The sequence below is a fragment of the Oreochromis aureus genome, linkage group 10 (assembly GCF_013358895.1).
Source record: "Oreochromis aureus strain Israel breed Guangdong linkage group 10, ZZ_aureus, whole genome shotgun sequence".
Classification (NCBI taxonomy): domain Eukaryota; kingdom Metazoa; phylum Chordata; class Actinopteri; order Cichliformes; family Cichlidae; genus Oreochromis; species Oreochromis aureus.
In genome coordinates, this window is record NC_052951.1 from 4,322,562 (window position 1) to 4,341,600 (window position 19,039).

The 19,039-nt window shown below is 39.0% G+C and overlaps 1 protein-coding gene across 2 annotated transcripts; it reads right to left on the minus strand.

Moving 5' to 3' along the window:
- Window positions 1-7,358: 7,358 nt before the first annotated feature.
- Window positions 7,359-18,092, minus strand: kptn (kaptin (actin binding protein)). Of its 2 annotated transcripts, none has more exons than XM_031738522.2 (12): window positions 17,587-18,092; window positions 15,216-15,298; window positions 15,044-15,128; window positions 14,914-14,968; window positions 13,416-13,494; window positions 12,385-12,458; window positions 10,545-10,651; window positions 9,354-9,437; window positions 9,193-9,256; window positions 8,964-9,099; window positions 8,114-8,263; window positions 7,359-7,771 (listed from the first exon to the last, which is right to left on the minus strand). In XM_031738522.2, the coding sequence occupies exons 1-12, from the start codon at window positions 17,786-17,788 to the stop codon at window positions 7,607-7,609; spliced, it is 1,284 nt and encodes a 427-aa protein (XP_031594382.1). In that variant the 5' UTR covers window positions 17,789-18,092; the 3' UTR covers window positions 7,359-7,606. The 2 variants fall into 2 exon arrangements, with proteins under 2 accessions (XP_031594382.1, XP_031594380.1); XM_031738520.2 differs by having other exon boundaries at window positions 8,114-8,287.
- Between the last annotated feature and the right edge of the window lie 947 nt (window positions 18,093-19,039).

The following is a 19,039-nucleotide window of genomic DNA, read 5'->3' on the forward strand; positions in this document are numbered from 1 at the left end:
GGGTGGATATGCTAAATTAAGCCTAATGCAAGTTTAGTTAACAAGCTACTACCATAAAACCCAAATATTAGCATAATAAGATGACTCGTAAAATCCTACTTTTTCCTACTAATCTGACCAAAAACCTGTCTACCACACAGTATCACTCTAAAGGTAATTCCAATTCAATTCAGTGTTTTTTATACAGCGCCAAATCACAACAACAGTCGCCTCAAGGCGCTTTATATATATAAGGTATACCCTACAATAATACATACAGAGAAAAACCCAACAATTATATGGCCCCATATGAGCAAGCACTTTGGCAACAGTGGGAAGGAAAAACCTCCTTTTAATAGGAAGAAACCTCTCAGGTTTCAAACCAGCTCAGGGAGGGGCTGCAATCTGCCCTGACGGGAGGAAGACGAAACAAAAGACATGTGGAAGAAATTCCATCAGAAATGCTCCAAAAGGAACCAACACTGACTCCAGCTGACTGAGTTGCAGCCTGGCTAACAAACAATGTTTAGGACATCTGTCACTCAAAACAGTGACACCTCTAACTCCAGTGTCCAGTTCAATAAGGAGAGGTCACTTGGAAAAGGTGATCATTGTTTATTGAGATATAGAAGTTAATGTATTTGGCAATTAGACTCTGATGATCCATCATGGCAAAATGGAATCCCACCGGTGATAGGATTTAGGACAGGACCCCCGGAGTCCAGATGCTGGTAGTGGTGAAGATGAAAACTGAGGCACGGCTGGAGCTCTGACTGAGGTGTCTGTGAGGTGAAGATGAGGAGGAGGTGGCTTCCACAAATGAGAGTCTGAAAGGGAGGAGAGCACAGATTTAAACCACACAATGTGGAGGCTGATTGGCTCAAAGAAGACGGGTAAGAAGATGATTGGACTAAAGCAATAATGACACTATTGATATTTACAGTGCGGGAAAGTGGTGGTGATGTAAAGAACAGGAAGCAAAAACCCAGAAAAGCCGGCAGATGAATGATTACAGATATTCCTTATTGAACTTATGTATAAGCTTCATTTAGAAAACAAATAATCCCTAAAATCATGTAAAGAGAAACTACCCATAAAGACCAAATTGTACTAGGCTGAATATATGGCATTTTTTCTTTTCCGTTCTAGAAATGGCACTTTAACACAGGACTCTGTCAGGTTTGACTGACTGTTGGAGCCACTGTTAAGTGGTTATAGAGGGAAGGACAGTTTTGGGCTTAATATTTAGCCCCCAGACACATTGATTGGCAGCTATTGCCATAAATTTAAAATCCCATTCTTACATACTGCTTTGCTCTGTTTTACATCATTGTTGGCAGAATATTGTATCCATCAATTTTGGTTTTTAGTGTCAGACAAAGATAATCATGGCAGATGAAACAAAACTGAAAATGTTAATTTTAGAAATACAAATTTGTATATCTTTATTTAATTAGTTCTTTGTGGCTAGATTACAAATATTCAAAGTTAACTTGCTGCTGGATCGAGATTTAATTGATTTTTATCCTATTTGAATATGATATATATCACTACTCTTTGTCGATACTGAATTTTGCCCTACCTCTTGGTGCAGAGAACGGTAGTGAGTTTCATTTTTTTTTATTAGTGATAAGAGGCTCTTCCCTGTGTGTTCTGGGACAGGATGTTTAATGTGGTGAAGGAAGTACTTCAGCATCTACACTGACAACAGACTAAAGTGGAAGACCAACCGAGACGCTGTATACAAAAAGAGAGTGAGCAGGTTCTAATTCTTCAAAACACTATTCTAGTCTGCTGTGGCAAACGTGCAGTGTTTTTTTGCTGCAGGAGCAACATCAGAGCTGGTGACACCAACAGACTGACTAAACTGATGAGGAAGACAGGCTCTGTGACAAACTGGAGACTTTTAAAGCTATGTTGGACAGAAGTCACTGAACAAACTGTTGTGGATCTTGGGTACTTCTAACCACCCTCTGTGTCACTTACTGGACAAGCAGCAGAAAACTTCCTCTAAGAGACTGATTCATCTCCACGACCACAAGGAAAGCTACAGCAAATCTTTCCTCACTCAGTTTGTTCTTCAGTCTAGGAGACCCATCAAAATCACAGTTACAAAGCTCCACTCACTTCTAGTATTCTCTTCACAGCACAAGTGCTAAAAAGGCCCTTTAAAATGGACATTTAAAAAAAACTTTATAGTGGATAAATCCTTGTTTCCCTGGAACAGAAAACATTTAAGTTCAATAAAAATCATCAAGAAACTCATATACCCCTGTTGCTATACTACAGCCTTGCACACACACACACACACACACACACATCAGGTGTTGCTATCCTAGTGGGGACATCTCATTGACATAATGCTTTCCCTAGCCTTTCCCCTTAACCCTAACCATCAAAAATGAATGCCTAACCCTTACCCTAAACTTAACCATAACCCAATTGTAATCATGACACTAAAGTGTGAAAAATGCCTTCAACCCCGTGGGGACCTGGATTTTGGTCCCCACCAGTATAGTAAGAACTGGAACACGCATACACACAGACACACAGACACACACACACACACACACACACACACACACACACACAAGGTCTTTAAGGTCAACTTAATGATTTGTTGGTTGAAAATTGACCTTATAACATAGAAACTAAGATTCTTGTGTGTGGTGTGTATATGTTGACAATACACACCACACCACATTTAAAACTACTACCATTGTTTCTACTAACAATCTATTGGCATATGGGGAATAATATATGGCAGTTTTAAATATCACATTATTTTATTATTTATTATTATTTTATTATTTTACTTTGTTTTGTACAATACTGTAACATTACAGTGAAATCCATTTAAAACATATCAGCTTCAATATATGTACAAAGTTCCTGAATAAGTATTATAGTTTTTTTTTTCACTGTGGTTAAAGAGTGCCACAGTCTCAGAAATGGCTTTATAACCCTTTTTACACTGAAAGACCTCAATGATGTTGTTTCTCAGCTGTTCGTGAGTTTGTTTAGGTCATATATCAACACATCATGTGTTGCTTTTTGAGATGTTTGGGCCGACTTCACTTTGTCAGACAAGATTTTATTTATGTGTTTTCTCATTTCAACAGGTTTGACAGTAACCAGGCTTTGGTGATGCTAGTAAACTTGGCTTGACCACTAAATGTGGTTAATCACAGTTAATTCATTATTACATCATTTCCACGTACATCCATGTTTGGATAGCTTTTTTCCTGTAATAAATTTAACTATTTAAAACTGCATTTTGTATTTACTTAGGTTAATTTTTGTCTAACATTAAAATTTATCTGATGATCTGAAACAAGTAAGTGTGACAAATATACAAGAAAGGAAGGGGGAAATAAATCCAATGAACAGTGCAGGAGTGAGTTTTAAAGCTGAGGGGCTACTCGAGAGATTAGAGAATTGTCAGTATATAGAGACAAAATTATTGCAAGTATATGGTTAACAGCCCAGTGTCAGCCCTTGTGCCTTGTATTTAGTTTTACTTCCCCGTCTCATTAGTTTGATTCAGTTCACCTGCTCCTTGTTTTCCCCAGCTCTGTTGTCTCTCTCTAATTGCCTCTTATGTATATTTAAGCCCTCAGTTTGCCTCAGGTCTTTGTTGTGTCATACTGTTGTTTCCCATCCTGCATGTTGCTCATATGGTTCCTGCTTGGATTTATAGCTTTTGTTTTTATTGGACTGAAATTGTTCAGATGATTGTTAGTGAGGTGAGAGTAAAAAAAAGAAAAGAAGGTACATTTGTAACTGGACAAGAACTATTTAAGTTGAAAGAGTTTGCCATGGGTTTCTTAAGAACTGGAATTATCCCAGCTGTTTTGAGATGTAGATTAGAGAAGACGATATAATGACAATTATTAAAGTAGAAGGACAGGAGAAACGGAATTTAACCACATGAACTGAAGCAGGTAAAAATGACAGATAGGTTTAATTTTCTTAGCAAATCCAGATATTTCCTCAAAAGTCAGGAGTTTGGTGCTAGAAAGAAAAGAGGGCCTCAAGTGGTTAAAGAGTGGTGTTTTTACAGCAGCAGAAAGAGCCCTAGTATTCAGCACACCTGTTTAGTGTTACATAATATTCAGATTTAGCTGTAGACAGAGCATCCTTAAAGTGCATATTCTTAAGAACAACAAGACAGGTCTTTGTATGGAGGTGTTCCAAGCGCCAGCCTTTAACTTTAAGCTGAGGCAATTTCGGGGTAAAGCAGGGAGCATACTGGATGAAAAAAACAGTTCAAAATTTCAAAAGTATCTAGGAGACCATGTTAAAGGATACCAGTTCATCAGAAGTGGATAAATTAATCATGTTTTTAATGTTGCAATATGAAATAGAGTGAAAAGAGTTTGATTTAGATAATAACATTATCTTATGGGCAGATATAGAGGTCAGATGTTCCACAGTTCTGAGTAATAACACCAGAACAACAGATAAGGTAAAGAGTGCGTCGGCAAACTGTGGATTAGTGGATCAGCAAACTCAGAAAATTCATTTAAGAAGTCCTTTTTCAACTTGGGTAGACAATAGACTTATCAAGTATAGCGGGAGAGGGCACATTGATTTGTCAAACAATGGACTCAAATGCAGCATAGTTTCCACTCATTGTAGAGTATCAAGAGACCAGCACCATGACCACACACACACATACTCCCCTGCCCAAGGAGAAAAACAACAGGTGACTACTGTGGAGAAGATGAAACCATAGAACATGTTTTATTACACTGTCAGAAATGAGGGTGAGAGAAGTATAGAAGTTTAAGTGGTTGTAATCATATATTTTAAACTCCTACCATTAATCAATGCTTTGCTAACGTTAAATATTATAAACCTATCTCTATTAAAAGACTATGTACCACAGTCCTTCAAACTGGAAGTAATTAACCCATTACTTAAAAAGCCATCAGCTGACACAGAGTTTTTTGAGGACCTTCAGTCAGGTTTAAGAGCTCATCACAATAGAGAAACAGCTTTAGTGAAGGTTACAAATGATTTTCTTATGGCCCCTGACACTGGACTCATGTCTGTGCTTGTCTTGCTAGACCTTTACAATATTTTATTACAGCAAATAGAGTATGCTGTAGGTACTAAAGGCACTGCTTTCTTCACACACTGAGGTTAATTATGGTGTTCCACAGGGTTCAGTGCTAGGACCAATTCTGTTTACATTATACATGCTTCCCTTAGGCAGTATTATCAGAAGACATAGGCAGGATAATAATGAAGACCTGGGTGGCCTCGAATTTTCTGCTTATAAACTCAGATGAAACTGAGATTATTGTTCTCGGCCCTGAAAATCTTAGAAATATGGTGTCTAACCAGATTCTTACTCTGGATGTCATTACCTTGGCCTCCAGTAACACTGAAGAATTTTTGACCAGAATATGTCCTTCAGTATGCAGGACTGCTTATTTACATGTGTGCAATATCTCTAGAATTAGAAATAATAATTAGATAATAATAATTTGAAATAATATATGTTGCAGAGTGATGATAGAAACCTAGTTCATTCATTTATTACTTCCGGGTGGAATTCCTTAACAGGATGTCCTAAAAGTCCCTGAAAAGCCTTCAGTTAATGCAAAATGCTGCAGCAAGAGTACTGACAGGGGCTAGAAAGAGAGCGGATATTTCTCCTGAACGGGCTTCTCTTTATTAGTTCTCTATTCAATCCAGAATTGAATTTTAAAAAATCCTTATTGTCACATACAAGGTCCTGAATATTCAGGCCCCATCATATCTTAAAGACCTTATAGTACCATATCACCTCAGTAGAGCACTTCGCTCTCAGACCTCTGGTTTACTTGTGGTTCCTAGAGTATTTAAAAGTAGAATGGGAGGCAGAGCCTTAAGCTTCCAGGCCCCTCTTCTGTGCAACTAGCTCCCAGTTCTGATTCAGGAGACACTCTCTCTACTTTTAAGATTAGGCTTTAAACTTTTGATAAAGCATACAGTTAGAGTTAGATCAGGTTATCCAGAATCCTCCCTTAGTTATACTGCAATCGGTCTAGGCTGCAGGGGTTTCTCATGATGCACTGTTTCTTCTTTACTCACCTTTTTCACTCACTGTGTTTTTACACCACTCTGCATTTAATCATTACTTATTAATCTCTCAGCATGTCTTGTCCTGTCCTTTCTGTCAAAAAGGGGTTTTTCCTTCCCGCTCTCCCAAAGCACTTGCTCATAGGGGGTCATCCGATTTCCGGGGTTTTCTCTGTATTATTGAAGAGTCTCTACCTTGCATTATAAAGTACCTTGAGGCAACTGTTGTTGTGATGTTGTTGCGCTATATAAATAAAATTGAACTTACTAGCTGTATTCCATTTTCTAAGAGACTAAGCTGTTTGATAGAATTTGAGTTCTTATTTTCTCTTTGAGGCCAAGTGGTGCTAGAGTTTTGTAGTTTGATTTTTTTACATGTGTGACTATCAAGCAAAATCTCCCTGGTTTGCGCTATGAAGGGGACATATATGCCTTCTGGGTTGTGTCAGCAAATGCATTCAGTGTGTTTAAAAAAACAATACATGAATAAAAACTGTAAAAATCCTTTGTGAATAAAAAAAAAGTGGCTGCAAGTGTCTTTTAACATTCTGGTCCAGTTTCCACACTGGCAGTAATTCATCATGGTGGTCCCAGTCCCAGTAGTGTGAGATCTGGGGCATATCTGGGCCCCAAACCATGGGCTCTGGTTGGCCACTCTGCTTAATCTGGCCCTCATACTCTACGTTTCACACTGGTATTGCCGCTCACAGTCTGCTGTGGTTTGTGTGGGTTGGGTTTGCCCACCTTGTCACCATTTGGGCCCCAAAGGAGCATGTTTGCTGGGGTATACGTTTGCAATGTTTATATTGTTAAAGAATAATTTTGAAAGAGTGGTATCTTGTCAGAGTGAAGCCATTACTACTTACGCCTAAAGGAATACAAAGCTCAACAAATCAAAGCCAGATAAAGGTCATCTATATTGGTAGAAAAGAATTTTTTGTCCAGCTTGCACATTTTCTGCATTTTTGAATGATATGTGATGTTGTTGTGTTGTTTTCATCTTGAGGAGCCAGAGTAACCAGTGTTATGAGCAGTAAAGCTGTAGCATTACTAATAAAAATAATCACCTTCTGTTGGTAACTGTTCTGCATTGAGCTAGGCTTTAAGTGTAAGCAGCATACTTAAGATGGAAACTTGTGCCACGCTACTTCTTACAGGAAATCCATCAGAAGTAACAATCTGTTTTATTATAAATAAAATATCAGAAAATGTTTAACTTTATCACTCTACTGAATCTGCTAAGCCATAAAAACAAACAAACCAATCAGCTAACCTCCTTGACACAGGGAAAGATCAAATCACACAAAAACAGGATATAAATATGTCATTTATTACCTGTAAATAACTGTACACTGTCATCATGTCAGAATTCAGCCTTTTTTACAACTATACCATGAAGCAGAACCGAGCAGTTACGTATGACTTTCGAAACCAGTGTCTCTCATCAGCCTCCAGGAAGATGAACCCCTGAGAAAAATCTTCACGTTGCACCTTTAAGACATTTCATTCTGAACCACTGAGATTTACACGTGGGGAGAAAAATGCAATACATTTGTTAATCTAAGGGTGTCTGCAATGTACACTCCAGTTTCTGAGCCGGAGCCTCATTGTCTTCAGTGTGTTGTGCTCTCGCTGACTCCACCTCAGAGCTGGCCATTAGCGCTGACACCCTCTGTGTGAGCCGCTCAAGGACCAAATCAGCAGTGCTGGTGAGACTGTGCTGCAAATACAAAGGGGAGTGAAATAATGAGTGTGTGCGGGGGTGACAACGCTAACGTGTGGATTAAGATATTTATTTTTCCACAAGCAGATCATGGTGACTCTTTTTCTTTGGAGCTTAACAGGAATGCTTTCTAATTCCAGCTGCTCATTCTGAAGGCGAAATCCCACTAAAATCATGAATGAAGTCATAAACGTGGGCTAAAAACCATATGAAATCATTTTCCTTCTGCAAGTTCTGCAGCTGGCAACTCGATGTCAGCTCAAATACTTCTTCTTAGCTTGAGTGACCATGAGGACGCTACACCATACCATGACTGTCAGTCAGGTTTCAGCTACAAACCTGTAAGATGTGCAGTCCCTTCAGTGTGAGAACAGCCAGCTCTTGCAAACCATCTGCAGTTAAATCCAAGTATATGAGTGACAGCAAAGGACTCTTGAAGCTCCGTCTCCACTGCAGCTGAAAATGTCCATTTTGTCCACTTCCCATGGGCTGGAATTTATAACACAGTAATTCCTGCATTATAGAAAAGGAGGATTTATATATAAATCTATCATTTTAAATCAAAAAACAAAACCTAAAATCTTTCCCTTTCAATCATACTCACTTCCTCTGTGCCTACTTTGCCACTTTATTCATGAGCAGATCTGTTGCTCTTCTATATTCTTACAATCAGAAAATCCCATGAAGACAGAAAGCTGTTAGTGTATCCTGCTAACGATACTGTGCCTATGTTTCATTTATTCCTCTGAGCCAGCGAGGTCCATTTATATTCAAAAACTATTAAAAACAGATCAAGAAGTCACAACAATGCACCGGCTCATATCTCCCTTCTTTGCTATGAACAAACAGTGCAGTTTGTTTTGAGTCAGTCCCACACATCCACAGCATCCTGCTGGTGAAACTAATCACCAGAGTAGAAAGAATTTTTCTATAGCTACAAGTAGTTCAATAAATACACTCCTTTTTTTCCCAGTTAAGAACTACAATAAGTAGCATTTCCATGAAATGACTAAGCCTTTATCTTAAGTGACAAGCAGTGAAAAAGATTTGTGTTCAATGGCAACCATCAATCATGGAGCTACAGGCTTCAGGCTAAGGGTTTAAGTATTAAGAGATGGATAAATACATTGACTTTTATTAAAAAAGTCAAAACACATGACTATCCATTAATAATAAAGGAGGCTCTTACCTGTCCATATGTGCCCAACAGCACCTCCTTCTGCCCATCAAAATCCAGATCGATGACCAGAGCACAAACTACTGCATCCCACTGGTCACTTTCCAAGAGGCATGTGGACTGGGACAAACCGTGCTTTTGGACATCTCTGCAATAAAAGACACGCAACAACAAAAAACTACAATTTCTTCGTCTTCAGAGCGAAAACAAAACTGCACAAAACCGTTCATTTGTCTCTGACCTGTACACAACTGCCATCTCTATGGTACTGGTCACTAGTAGGTTATAGCTTTCCATTTCCACACCTGGAAAAGAAAAAGAAACGGACAATCTTGAGGTGCACTGCAGATTCACAAAAGGCAAAGTGAAGCAGAGATCAGATGTAACAGAGCAGTATCGTACCGGCCTCTGTTTGGAAGCTCAGAGGGAACAGCAGCACGGTAGAGATTGGACTGTCAAACTGGACCCGCCAGCTCTGCAAAACCTCTGACATAAACACACAAAGACACAATACTAAAAACACAAATATAGAAACACACTTGGAGTAATCAATGATAAAGCCAAAATGATGGATAGACACACCCATAAACTTAATATTGCATTGACGTAATTAGGATTTGGCTTCTTTTAACATACTTCAACAAACCTTTAATAGAACTGGACAACTTTTTATTGTAGTGAGTACTGTATAGTGGAATGTAACCTATGTTATGCTACTTGTGGGAAAGAATGTAATTTAACATTTTAAAGATTTAGAGTCAAGAACTCTCACTCTGGTCTTGATGCCAAGTGTCATGTCTGGGGAAAACCAGACACCTCTCACCACCTTGCCAATACCATCCCTACAGTGAAGCATGGTGGTGGCTGGATCACGCTGTGCAGCAGTAACTGGGAGACTAGTCGAGGGAAAGATGAATGTATCAACATACAGAGCCATTCCTGATGATAACCAGAGTGGTCTGGACCTCAGACTGAGGAGTAGATTCATCTTCCAGCAGGACAACAACCCTAAACACATAGCCTCCATAACAAAGGAGTAGCTTTGGGTGAGTGGCCCAGCCAGAGCCCAGACTTTAATCCGACTGAAAGTGAATGGAGAGATTTGAAAATAGCAGTGAACCGACACTCCAACCTGATGGAGCTTGAGAGATTGTGTAAGAAGAATGGTCCTTTGACCTTCTCAAAAATAGGTGTGCTAGCTTGTAGCATCATACTGAAAAAGACTTGAGACTGCAATTGCTGCCAAAGGTGCTTCAACAAAGTACTGAACAAAGGCTGTGAATACTTACATGTACATCCATGTTATATTTTTGGTTTTTTCACCTTGTGATTATGGAGTATTGTGTGCACAATTTTGAGGTGAAAAATGAATTTCATTTATTTTTGGAGAAAGGCTGTAATGTAACAAAATGTGTAACAAGTGAAGTTGTGAATACTTTCTGGATCCTCTGTATGTTCACCATTCCTGTAGAGAAGCCGGGAGTTCAGTTTGACTAAATCAGTGGTGGTTGACAGCATGAAAAGGAATCATGAGACAGTCGTGTGATGGAGCGACTCTAAGAGGAACGTTCAAGTACGTTCCACTCGCCTCACCTAGCTCAGTCTGGCTGACCACAGCTAGTCCAACACAGCCATTCTGACAGCCAAACACTGAGAGCCGCCGGCCTCCAGCTATGCTCAGTATATCCATCCATAACACACTGCACAGAGAGAAGGAAACAAACACATGTGGTTACAGATCATACGTGTGTTTTTTTCTCGTATCAGTAACTAAACAATGAAAGTATTTAGCCAACTATGTCTGTGAAGGTTCTCAGTCATCCAGGTCATCGTAGTCAAAGGATGAACTATGATAGCCAACTATCATAGTTTGCTTCCAAGAAGCCAAACGTTCTTGTCATTGTTAAAGTAGACACACTTGTTCAGGCTTTCTGGAAGTCATTCAAACTTTTTCTTTGGACACTGGCTACTTTTTCCCTTTTGTTTGTTAAGCCGTTATTATTGTGCTGAATAAACAACATTTTGATTAAAAAAGACACCTAACTCAAGGGATGAATCTTTGCTTTCGACACATAATAGACAACTTAGTAAAGGACTAATTTTAACTTGTGTCATTAGACAGTTCGTTACTAGCAGACCATCACAGAAAATACCAATTGCTCTCAGTTCATTAGTATAATCTTTGGAAAATTTCCAAAGATTAAACAGTTTGAAAGGCATAAAATTGTATTTTTGTGCCAACGAGGTGATTCCCAAAGAGCTACAGTACCATGAATAAGTATTTGGCATCTTCCTGATTACTTAGCTTTGCGTAAATCTACCACACTTAAATGTTTAAAATCATCAAAGGAATTTTAATATTCCAAAATAACCGGAGAAAATGCAAAAATCAGTTTATTAAATTATGAATTTAATTTATTTTATGACGAAAAAAACTACTCAAGCCTACCTGACCTGTCGGAAAAAATAAAAGAGAATGTCTGGCACTCTTGGAGTAATTTTGGTTAGGAAAGTTCCTGCTATTCCAACAAGTTTTTTCTATTTGTTGATAATGGCTCTCACTGTGGTTTGCTGAAGTCCCACATCTTTGGAAATTTCTTTTTTACATTTCCCAGACTGACAGATATCAATGACTTTGTTTCTCATCTGTTCCTGAGTTTCTTTAGGTCCTGACATGATGTGCTGCTTTTTCTTTCACAGCTCTTTTTCACAGTAAATCTGTTCATTTCATTTTGTTGTCTGGTGTATAACAATGATCACTTTCATGAGTTTCAGTATTATCTGTATTTACTTGTTTCTCGTTAAATCATTATTGTATGGGAGGTGTCAGGCACCAGAAGTTCAGGTATTACACTACAAATCCAACATTTTTTGAAGGCACTGAGCAAAGAACAAGACCAAAAACTGAAGACTTTCCCCATCCTGAGGGTGTGAACGGTTGTCTGTCTCCCTGTGTTAGCCCTGCTGCAGGTTGGCAACCAGTCTAGTGTGTAGCCACATCTTGCCGTATGGGAGCTACCTCAAGCCTTAATTGGATAAGTGGAAAAAGAATGGATGATAGATCTGAAACATGTGGGACTTGTCTCTGTCTCATTGTCTCATCGTCCCACTCTCAGTGTTGCTGACTGTTATTATACGCACCATCCTCTTCGTTACTTTCTTGTTCCTATCTTAAAACATTCTTTCCACATTTCCATCCTTCCTTCATTACTCAAACTTTAGTAAATGAGCCAATAATGACATTATCGTTCTTGTGTATAGTGATAGACCTGCTGAGTACAAACAAACTGTACAAACAGTGATCAGAACAGTAAGCTGGATGATGTGGGAAATCATGAATCTGATTAACAGAGAAACACATATTGCTCATCCCTCATCAAACCCAATCAGCCCAGCGGCCACATCCAGAGACATGACAGCTGAAGGGACTCACTTGCTGGGAAGCTGCTGTAGTTCGGGGAAGAGTCTCTCCACTGGCTGCTCTTCAAACTGATGCAAGGAGGCGTTCTGTTAGACACAAGAGAGTCGGGCTGAATACAACGCTGATGTTTGCATGATCACAGTAAACATCTTCAGATATACAAAATTACAACAGATTACAATCATATTTTATCTCCAATGCTTCCTGTAGTATTAGTTCTGATATATACAGTATAACCACAGCATGCATCTATATGGTTTCATTTTAAATTATGGAAGACGATTAGGATTTTTTTTTTTCACAGTTTTGGAACAAAAATCAGAATTCTGACTTTTTTTCATAAAATTCTTTTAAAAAGAAATTCCAAAAGACTACCGATTTTTTAATGATTTTTCCTGTCTGATTATATTCAGGTTCCTACGTGAACACTAAAGCAGGGTTTACTTGCTGTGATCTTTCCTCCTGTTCATGCTAGCCATAACAAAATCCCTTTATTATGTGCTTCCAGTGGAGGTGACGAGGAAGAACAAAGTACAGTTCTTGTTTTCTGCTAGTATGAGGCTTCAGAAGTGTGACTGAGACAAATCCAATGGCTGTTTGGTCCAACACTCCCTCTGGAATTTCCAGGGATGGTGTCCCTGCTGAGCTGCAGTGGAGCTTAGACAACACATAGAGTGGGTTTCACAGTAAAAAGGCTCTCACTGTGGAAGACATTCTTTTTTTTTTTGGCTCTTCTGAAAGGCTGAAGCCAGATTTTACTTTATGTTCAACAATGTTTTTAAAGAAAGATGTTTGAAGATTTTTTCCCCACAGCTTCCACTGGGAACACAAAGAGAAGCCATCCAACCGTGTATTTTCTGATGGTTAGACATGAGAGGTGATTCCCACCTCTAATGTCTGCAATCCCCTGCTTAGTCTGCTGCTACCGTGATTCGACATAATGGATAAAGGGACTTACTAGAGAATACATTGATACACAGATGAGAAGGAGACAAATATTTTAAGTTGTCATTAGAATGCACTGATCTGGTATTGTCTCTGACCTCCTTGTAAAGGTGGATCCTCTGGTCATGACCGCTTAGCAGAAACACCGTCTCACTCCCTCCTTCAGCACACTGCACTCTGACAGACAGAGGAGGAGAAGCTCACTCACATGGTAAATGGTAAATGGACTGATACTTATATACATTATACTGCTACCTCTATATATTTCTACTTAATTTGAGCACTATAAGTGCTTTTTACTTCGGGTCTCACTCACCCAATCACACGTTCATACAGAGCCTCTATCTATACCTAAGCACTTTAATTGTACTGGTACTTTAACACATAGGAAGAAGGAGCCAGGAGTCAAGCTACCGACATCCTGACTGGTAGACGACCTGCTCTACCTGAGAAATACATTACATTTAGTATCCAGACACACATACACACACACAGTCTGTACTTAAACTGCTCAGTGACTGAGCACCGCCATAAAGACACTAAAGCCCATTCATGAATATTCGTGTACCAGCTCATGAAAAATGATGGATTCCAGCTGAGAAACTGAGTCAGTCTGCAGAAACACGATGATTCAGCACAGCAATAGGATATAAAATGTGGTAACAATAGATTAATCAGTACTAGAGAAAAACATTAAATATTTAACAGCACTGAAATCTCAATTGTCAAGTAGCTAAAGTTGTAATGCTACCAGCCTGGAGTTGTGTTTTTGTATTTTGCAATAATTAATAATCATATAAATGGACCACAGTTCTGCAGAATAATTATTGTGCATGTATTTTTTATTTACTTATAATTGTTTTCCATGTATTCTTGTTTTAAAATGTCTACAAAATGTGTGATTTTTAGCAATTTTCTGAGCTATTTTTAAGCTAAACTGTCCAACATGAATCTAATACACTTAGACAGCAGAGGAATAACACACATACATCCTGGCTCACATTCAGGAGGTGAGCTGATGTCCTGCCCGTTTCTATGATAACAGCAGGGGAAGCACACAGCACACAAACAAGCTTCTGCTCCCTCAACTAAAGTGGATTTTCTTCCTCGCTGGAATCCCAAACACAGGTGCCAGCATCACATTGATCAGCGTGTCATTTCATGCTGCTTGGTTAGTAGGAATACGCCGCAGCAGCGCATACACTCAGACACTGTCAGAGTTTTGGCCATTAGAACAGCCAACTCTGAACTCTTTCACTATGTAAGCAAAAACAGCATGAGCAAAGACGTCACGAATATCTTTTACATGAGTCATCTTTCAAGTTGAACTGCCAAAAATCACATTTTCCATATCCAGCTTCAGTGTGAAGCCCTTACAGCCACCGCTTATATTGTGCCTATTTGTCTCTTAGTCATTTCTGATTGACGCTACAGCCCAAAAGGAGATCGTCATAACCTGCAGCAGGAGATCAGGAAGAGCTCGGTTTTCTCTTTTAATTCTTGGTTAAAACTATGTAGCAAAATCTGCAAGGTTAGTTACCATGGTGACTATAGTCAGCAAGAACTATCTTTGTGGCTCTACAGCAGCAAACTTACTCTGTGTGGTAAAGCTGGAAGGGCGTGAACTGCAGCTCCAGATTCAGGCAGCTCTCTGTTCAGAGAAACATGACATGATCAGGACATATCAGAGAGAGCACAACACATACGCAGACAATGCATCGCTCACGTGCAATAGACTCCAGGTTGAACTCTGAGCCAGGTTCATAGTCACAGTAGATATTTAGGAATGGAGTGGCTTTGTCCCCAGAGTCCTGTGAGGAGATCAGCCACGAATCAGTATGCTTCTACCATGGCACAGTTCATACTTCACACACGCTCTGATTTTAAAGCTAAAATACCTTAATGAAGGTGATGCCCACCACCAGACCTCTCTTGGGTGGAGACTTGATAAAAGCATCGATTGATACGATCTCTGCATCAACTAGATAAGAAAACAGAGTCAAACCTTTTCAGCACTGAGCGACTACAAACAACAACATGCATCATAACAGAATTAACATACGACTGTAAACCGACAGCTTTATCATTTATTTCAGACTTACAGAATGATAATGCTTTATCTTGTTTGTTTTTTCTGAAATAACAGGATAAATATTCAGAGAAAATGTTTCATTATAAGACAGAAAATCTGTTTTGTTGCTCTGAGCTAATGAGAGAAGCTCTCCTTCATGAAGTAAGATCTATATTGTTAACCTCCACCAATATCATCTACAGCTTATTACTCAGACCCTTTACGTTGATTTGAAAACTTTTTTAAAAAAATACAAAATATATTCAGCAAATACACAGTGATGTCATTTAAAACAAAAACAAAAATGTACGCCCTACTCTAGAGTAGAAGAAGAAATATAAAACGTATATTAAAGCAGTAAATATTCAACATCACCATTAAAATAAAGAACACATTCATGTATCAGTTCTGAATAGTTCTTCACCACCCTTCACATCATTTATATGAAACACAGCAACACTTTCTCTTCTGTTGTGAAAGTATTTTATTGCTTATATCACAATGCCTTCATTTATTACCCGATTCACTTATTAAGCTCCCTGTACCATTGTATTTAGATGTTTACTCACTATGACCACTGATTATTTTTTTATTTTGCTTTTTTCTATTTTGTTTGTTTTTCTGTCATTTTTATCTTTTTAGTGCTGTCACATTGTATTTATTCATACTGTATCCCAGCGGTCCCCAACCTTTTTTGCACCACGGACCGGTTTATGTCAGACAATACTTTCACAGACCGGCCTTTAAGGTGTCGCGGAAAAATACAACAAAATAAAACCAAAAAAAAAGATTTATTAATAACACACCGGAAGAGACCCAGGGAAACTAAGTTTACGATAAAAACGATAAAAACCCTGAAAACCATAAATTTCACACCCGAGCCTCAACTCTCGTGGCCTGGTACCTAATGACCACGGACTGGACCAGTACTGGTCTGTGGCCCAGGGTCTGGGGACCGCTGCTTTATGCGGAGCTATTCTCCTTTATTTAAGCTGTTTTGTTGAAGGCTGGCTTTAAAGTTTTGGCTTCTGTGACACAATAAATTCCAGTCTTCGGCATAAATCAACAATCTATTAATTTTATAATAATATAGAAGGGATGCACTGATTGGGCGAAGGAAACAAAAAATCTTCATTACAATAACTGTTTCAAGTCTTCATCCTACTATCTGTGACATTTTGTCAGCCTAAATCAAATGTCTCAACAGAAAACTACGGGGAGCAACAGTAATAAACGTAACACGAGTCAAAAAGACCAATATCAGACCATATTTGTGCATTCCTATAGGTCATTCTGAAATATGCCAGTCTGTACGACTGTTTAGTTGTTGCTTGAAGTGTTAAACTTCTGTAATTTTACTTGAGTAAAATATTCAGTGCATGCGGTTTACGTTGAAACAGAGTCTTTCTATTGTGTTGTGCAGCTTCTTTTACTTAAGGACAAGCTCTGTAGCAACGTCTATGTGCACATTTCTGAGTATTTGAACAACAAAGGAGTAAAACAAGAGTTCTTTCCAGTCCCCACTCACTGGGGCCCCTTGAGAGAGTTCTATAGCTTCATTTCAAGTTGTCTATTGGTTGTTAAGGGGGGAGGGGATAAAGTCTGTCAGACCTCAGAGACCCCAAAAACCGGGGGCCCCAATCATTGAACCTGTCTGTTTCTATGTGGCTTTTTTGTCATGCAAATTACTTTTTAGCCATTTAGTTCCATTCACTCTTACTCCACAAGGACCATCTCATCACATGCTGGAGCCCTGACTTAACTGCAGCAGACTTCTGTACTTTGAACAGGTCAGCTGTTTATTGCACAGTATTGCCTGGATTGTCTCTTACGGTTCAGAACCAGTGGGTGACAGCAGTTACACCCTATCTATTATGTACAGTCTATTTTCCAAACCCAGGGATCAGTCCATAAGAAAAAGACTGTTAACATAGAGATTAACATACAGTCAGGACTCTTTTCAAAGAGTCACACAAATGTAAGGAGTTTATAGACGACAGGAGAAGGTCTGATCCAAAAATCTACTTTGACGGATGCTGTCTTCTATAACTGCTTTTAAGATTTTTTTATTTTTATTTTATTTGATAGAAGATACGGGAAACGGGAAAGGAGGTCTAATGTTTAATACATAGGAAATAGTAGAAATAAGCATGTAATTTCTTCAGTACTGAAACTTGACCCGTCTTTCCTCTGCGTACCTGGGATGTAAGTGAACTGAACCTCCTTGGCCACCGGTCGGATCTTCTGCTGCAGCTCCTGGTATCTGAAACACACCACCTTCCCTTTGAGAGTGGCCGCTAACAGCTCCTGCTCCCCGGCCTGACACAGCCCGTAAATGTTGCTCTGCGACGGGAAGCGGCTGAAACTGTCCTCCACGAAGGGATACGACTCTCGGAGCATCTTGCAGGATACAAGCACAAGCAATGGTTTATATTAAGATATTAAGATTTATATTAAATATTTAGACTTGTCCCTGTTCATGCTTGTTTAGTGGCTGCAGAGTCCTCAAACTCCACAACAATGATTTGGATTAAAAATGTTCCCGCTCATTCATTTCAAAATTCAGCTAACACGCTCCACAAATTTCATATCAACGCTAAAATAACTCAGTTAATTATTCTGACATCACACATCCTCTAACGAGTGTCTCTAAGACATATAAACAACTTAGACAGTATGCATGAAGAAAAACATCCGGGTTTGACCCGAGCTGCGTTCACGTTTATTGGAAATATTGGATTTAATATCTATAACGGAGTCACGGGAGAAAAACCGGGCCATTGTGGACAAATCCGCTATCGGAATAATTGAAAATATTGCTATATTTTAGAAAGTAATTTTAAGGTAGATTTGTTGTTGTTCCCGCGAACAATTTCTTCATTCTGTCATCAAAACACAGCTGCCAGCTGACATTTTACGTGCATTTAAAATGTCACACATCCTTTGCAGAGTAAAGTCATTCATTCTTTTTAAGGTTAAAAAACCCTTAAATTGCTTGTAATTTAATATAAGACTTCTGGCACTTTGGTTTAATTTCCCCACTTTACTACGCCATGAAAGGCAGCACATGGCTTTTCTTCTTCGTGTCGTAAACGGGTGACAGATTCGGTGCATCACTTGTATCGTGCTGCCATCTAGTGGCACTAAATGCCTCCTTTTTAAACAAGAAAGCATGTGTTAAAGTATTTTATCTGGGATTTTAATTTTTTGGTTGCATTTATTTCCTTTCTAAAAATTAATTTTTTCACGTACACCTTTGACAATTCCTGACTCAGTATTATATGCATGTGTGTTTAATTAATGCATGCTGCAAAAAAACAGCTAGTTGCATGAATACAGTAATGGTCAGCCACCAGAGGTCAGAGCTAACTCACTCATGCTGATGAAGAAATTCCAGAGATGTGTAGTGCGGTGGTTAGCACTGGCCTCTGCTCAAATCCAGGCTATGGGTTCTGCTTCCTCCTACAGTCCAAAAACACGCGTTGGTTTACGTTAACTTGTGATTCTGAATTGGCTGTGGGCGTGAATGGTTGTCTGTGTGTTATCCAGGCGTGAGGCTTGGGTCTGTCCCGCGGGGTACACAACGAAGGAACAACTTTGTCTGTTAAAACAGGCTTTCTGTTCATTTCTAAGGCGGAGGTGAACATTAGA

Bases quoted from the DNA above. Each gene is read 5' to 3' on its own strand.
- kptn (XM_031738520.2), bottom strand. From the start codon at position 17,788: ATGCTCCGAGAGTCGTATCCCTTCGTGGAGGACAGTTTCAGCCGCTTC. The intron at 10,652-12,384 runs GTGAGTCCCTTC...CTCTCTGTGCAG, and splicing joins CTACAGCAGCTTCCCAGCAA to TGTGTTATGGATGGATATAC. The intron at 9,257-9,353 runs GTACGATACTGC...TTTCTTTTCCAG, and splicing joins GAGCTTCCAAACAGAGGCCG to GTGTGGAAATGGAAAGCTAT.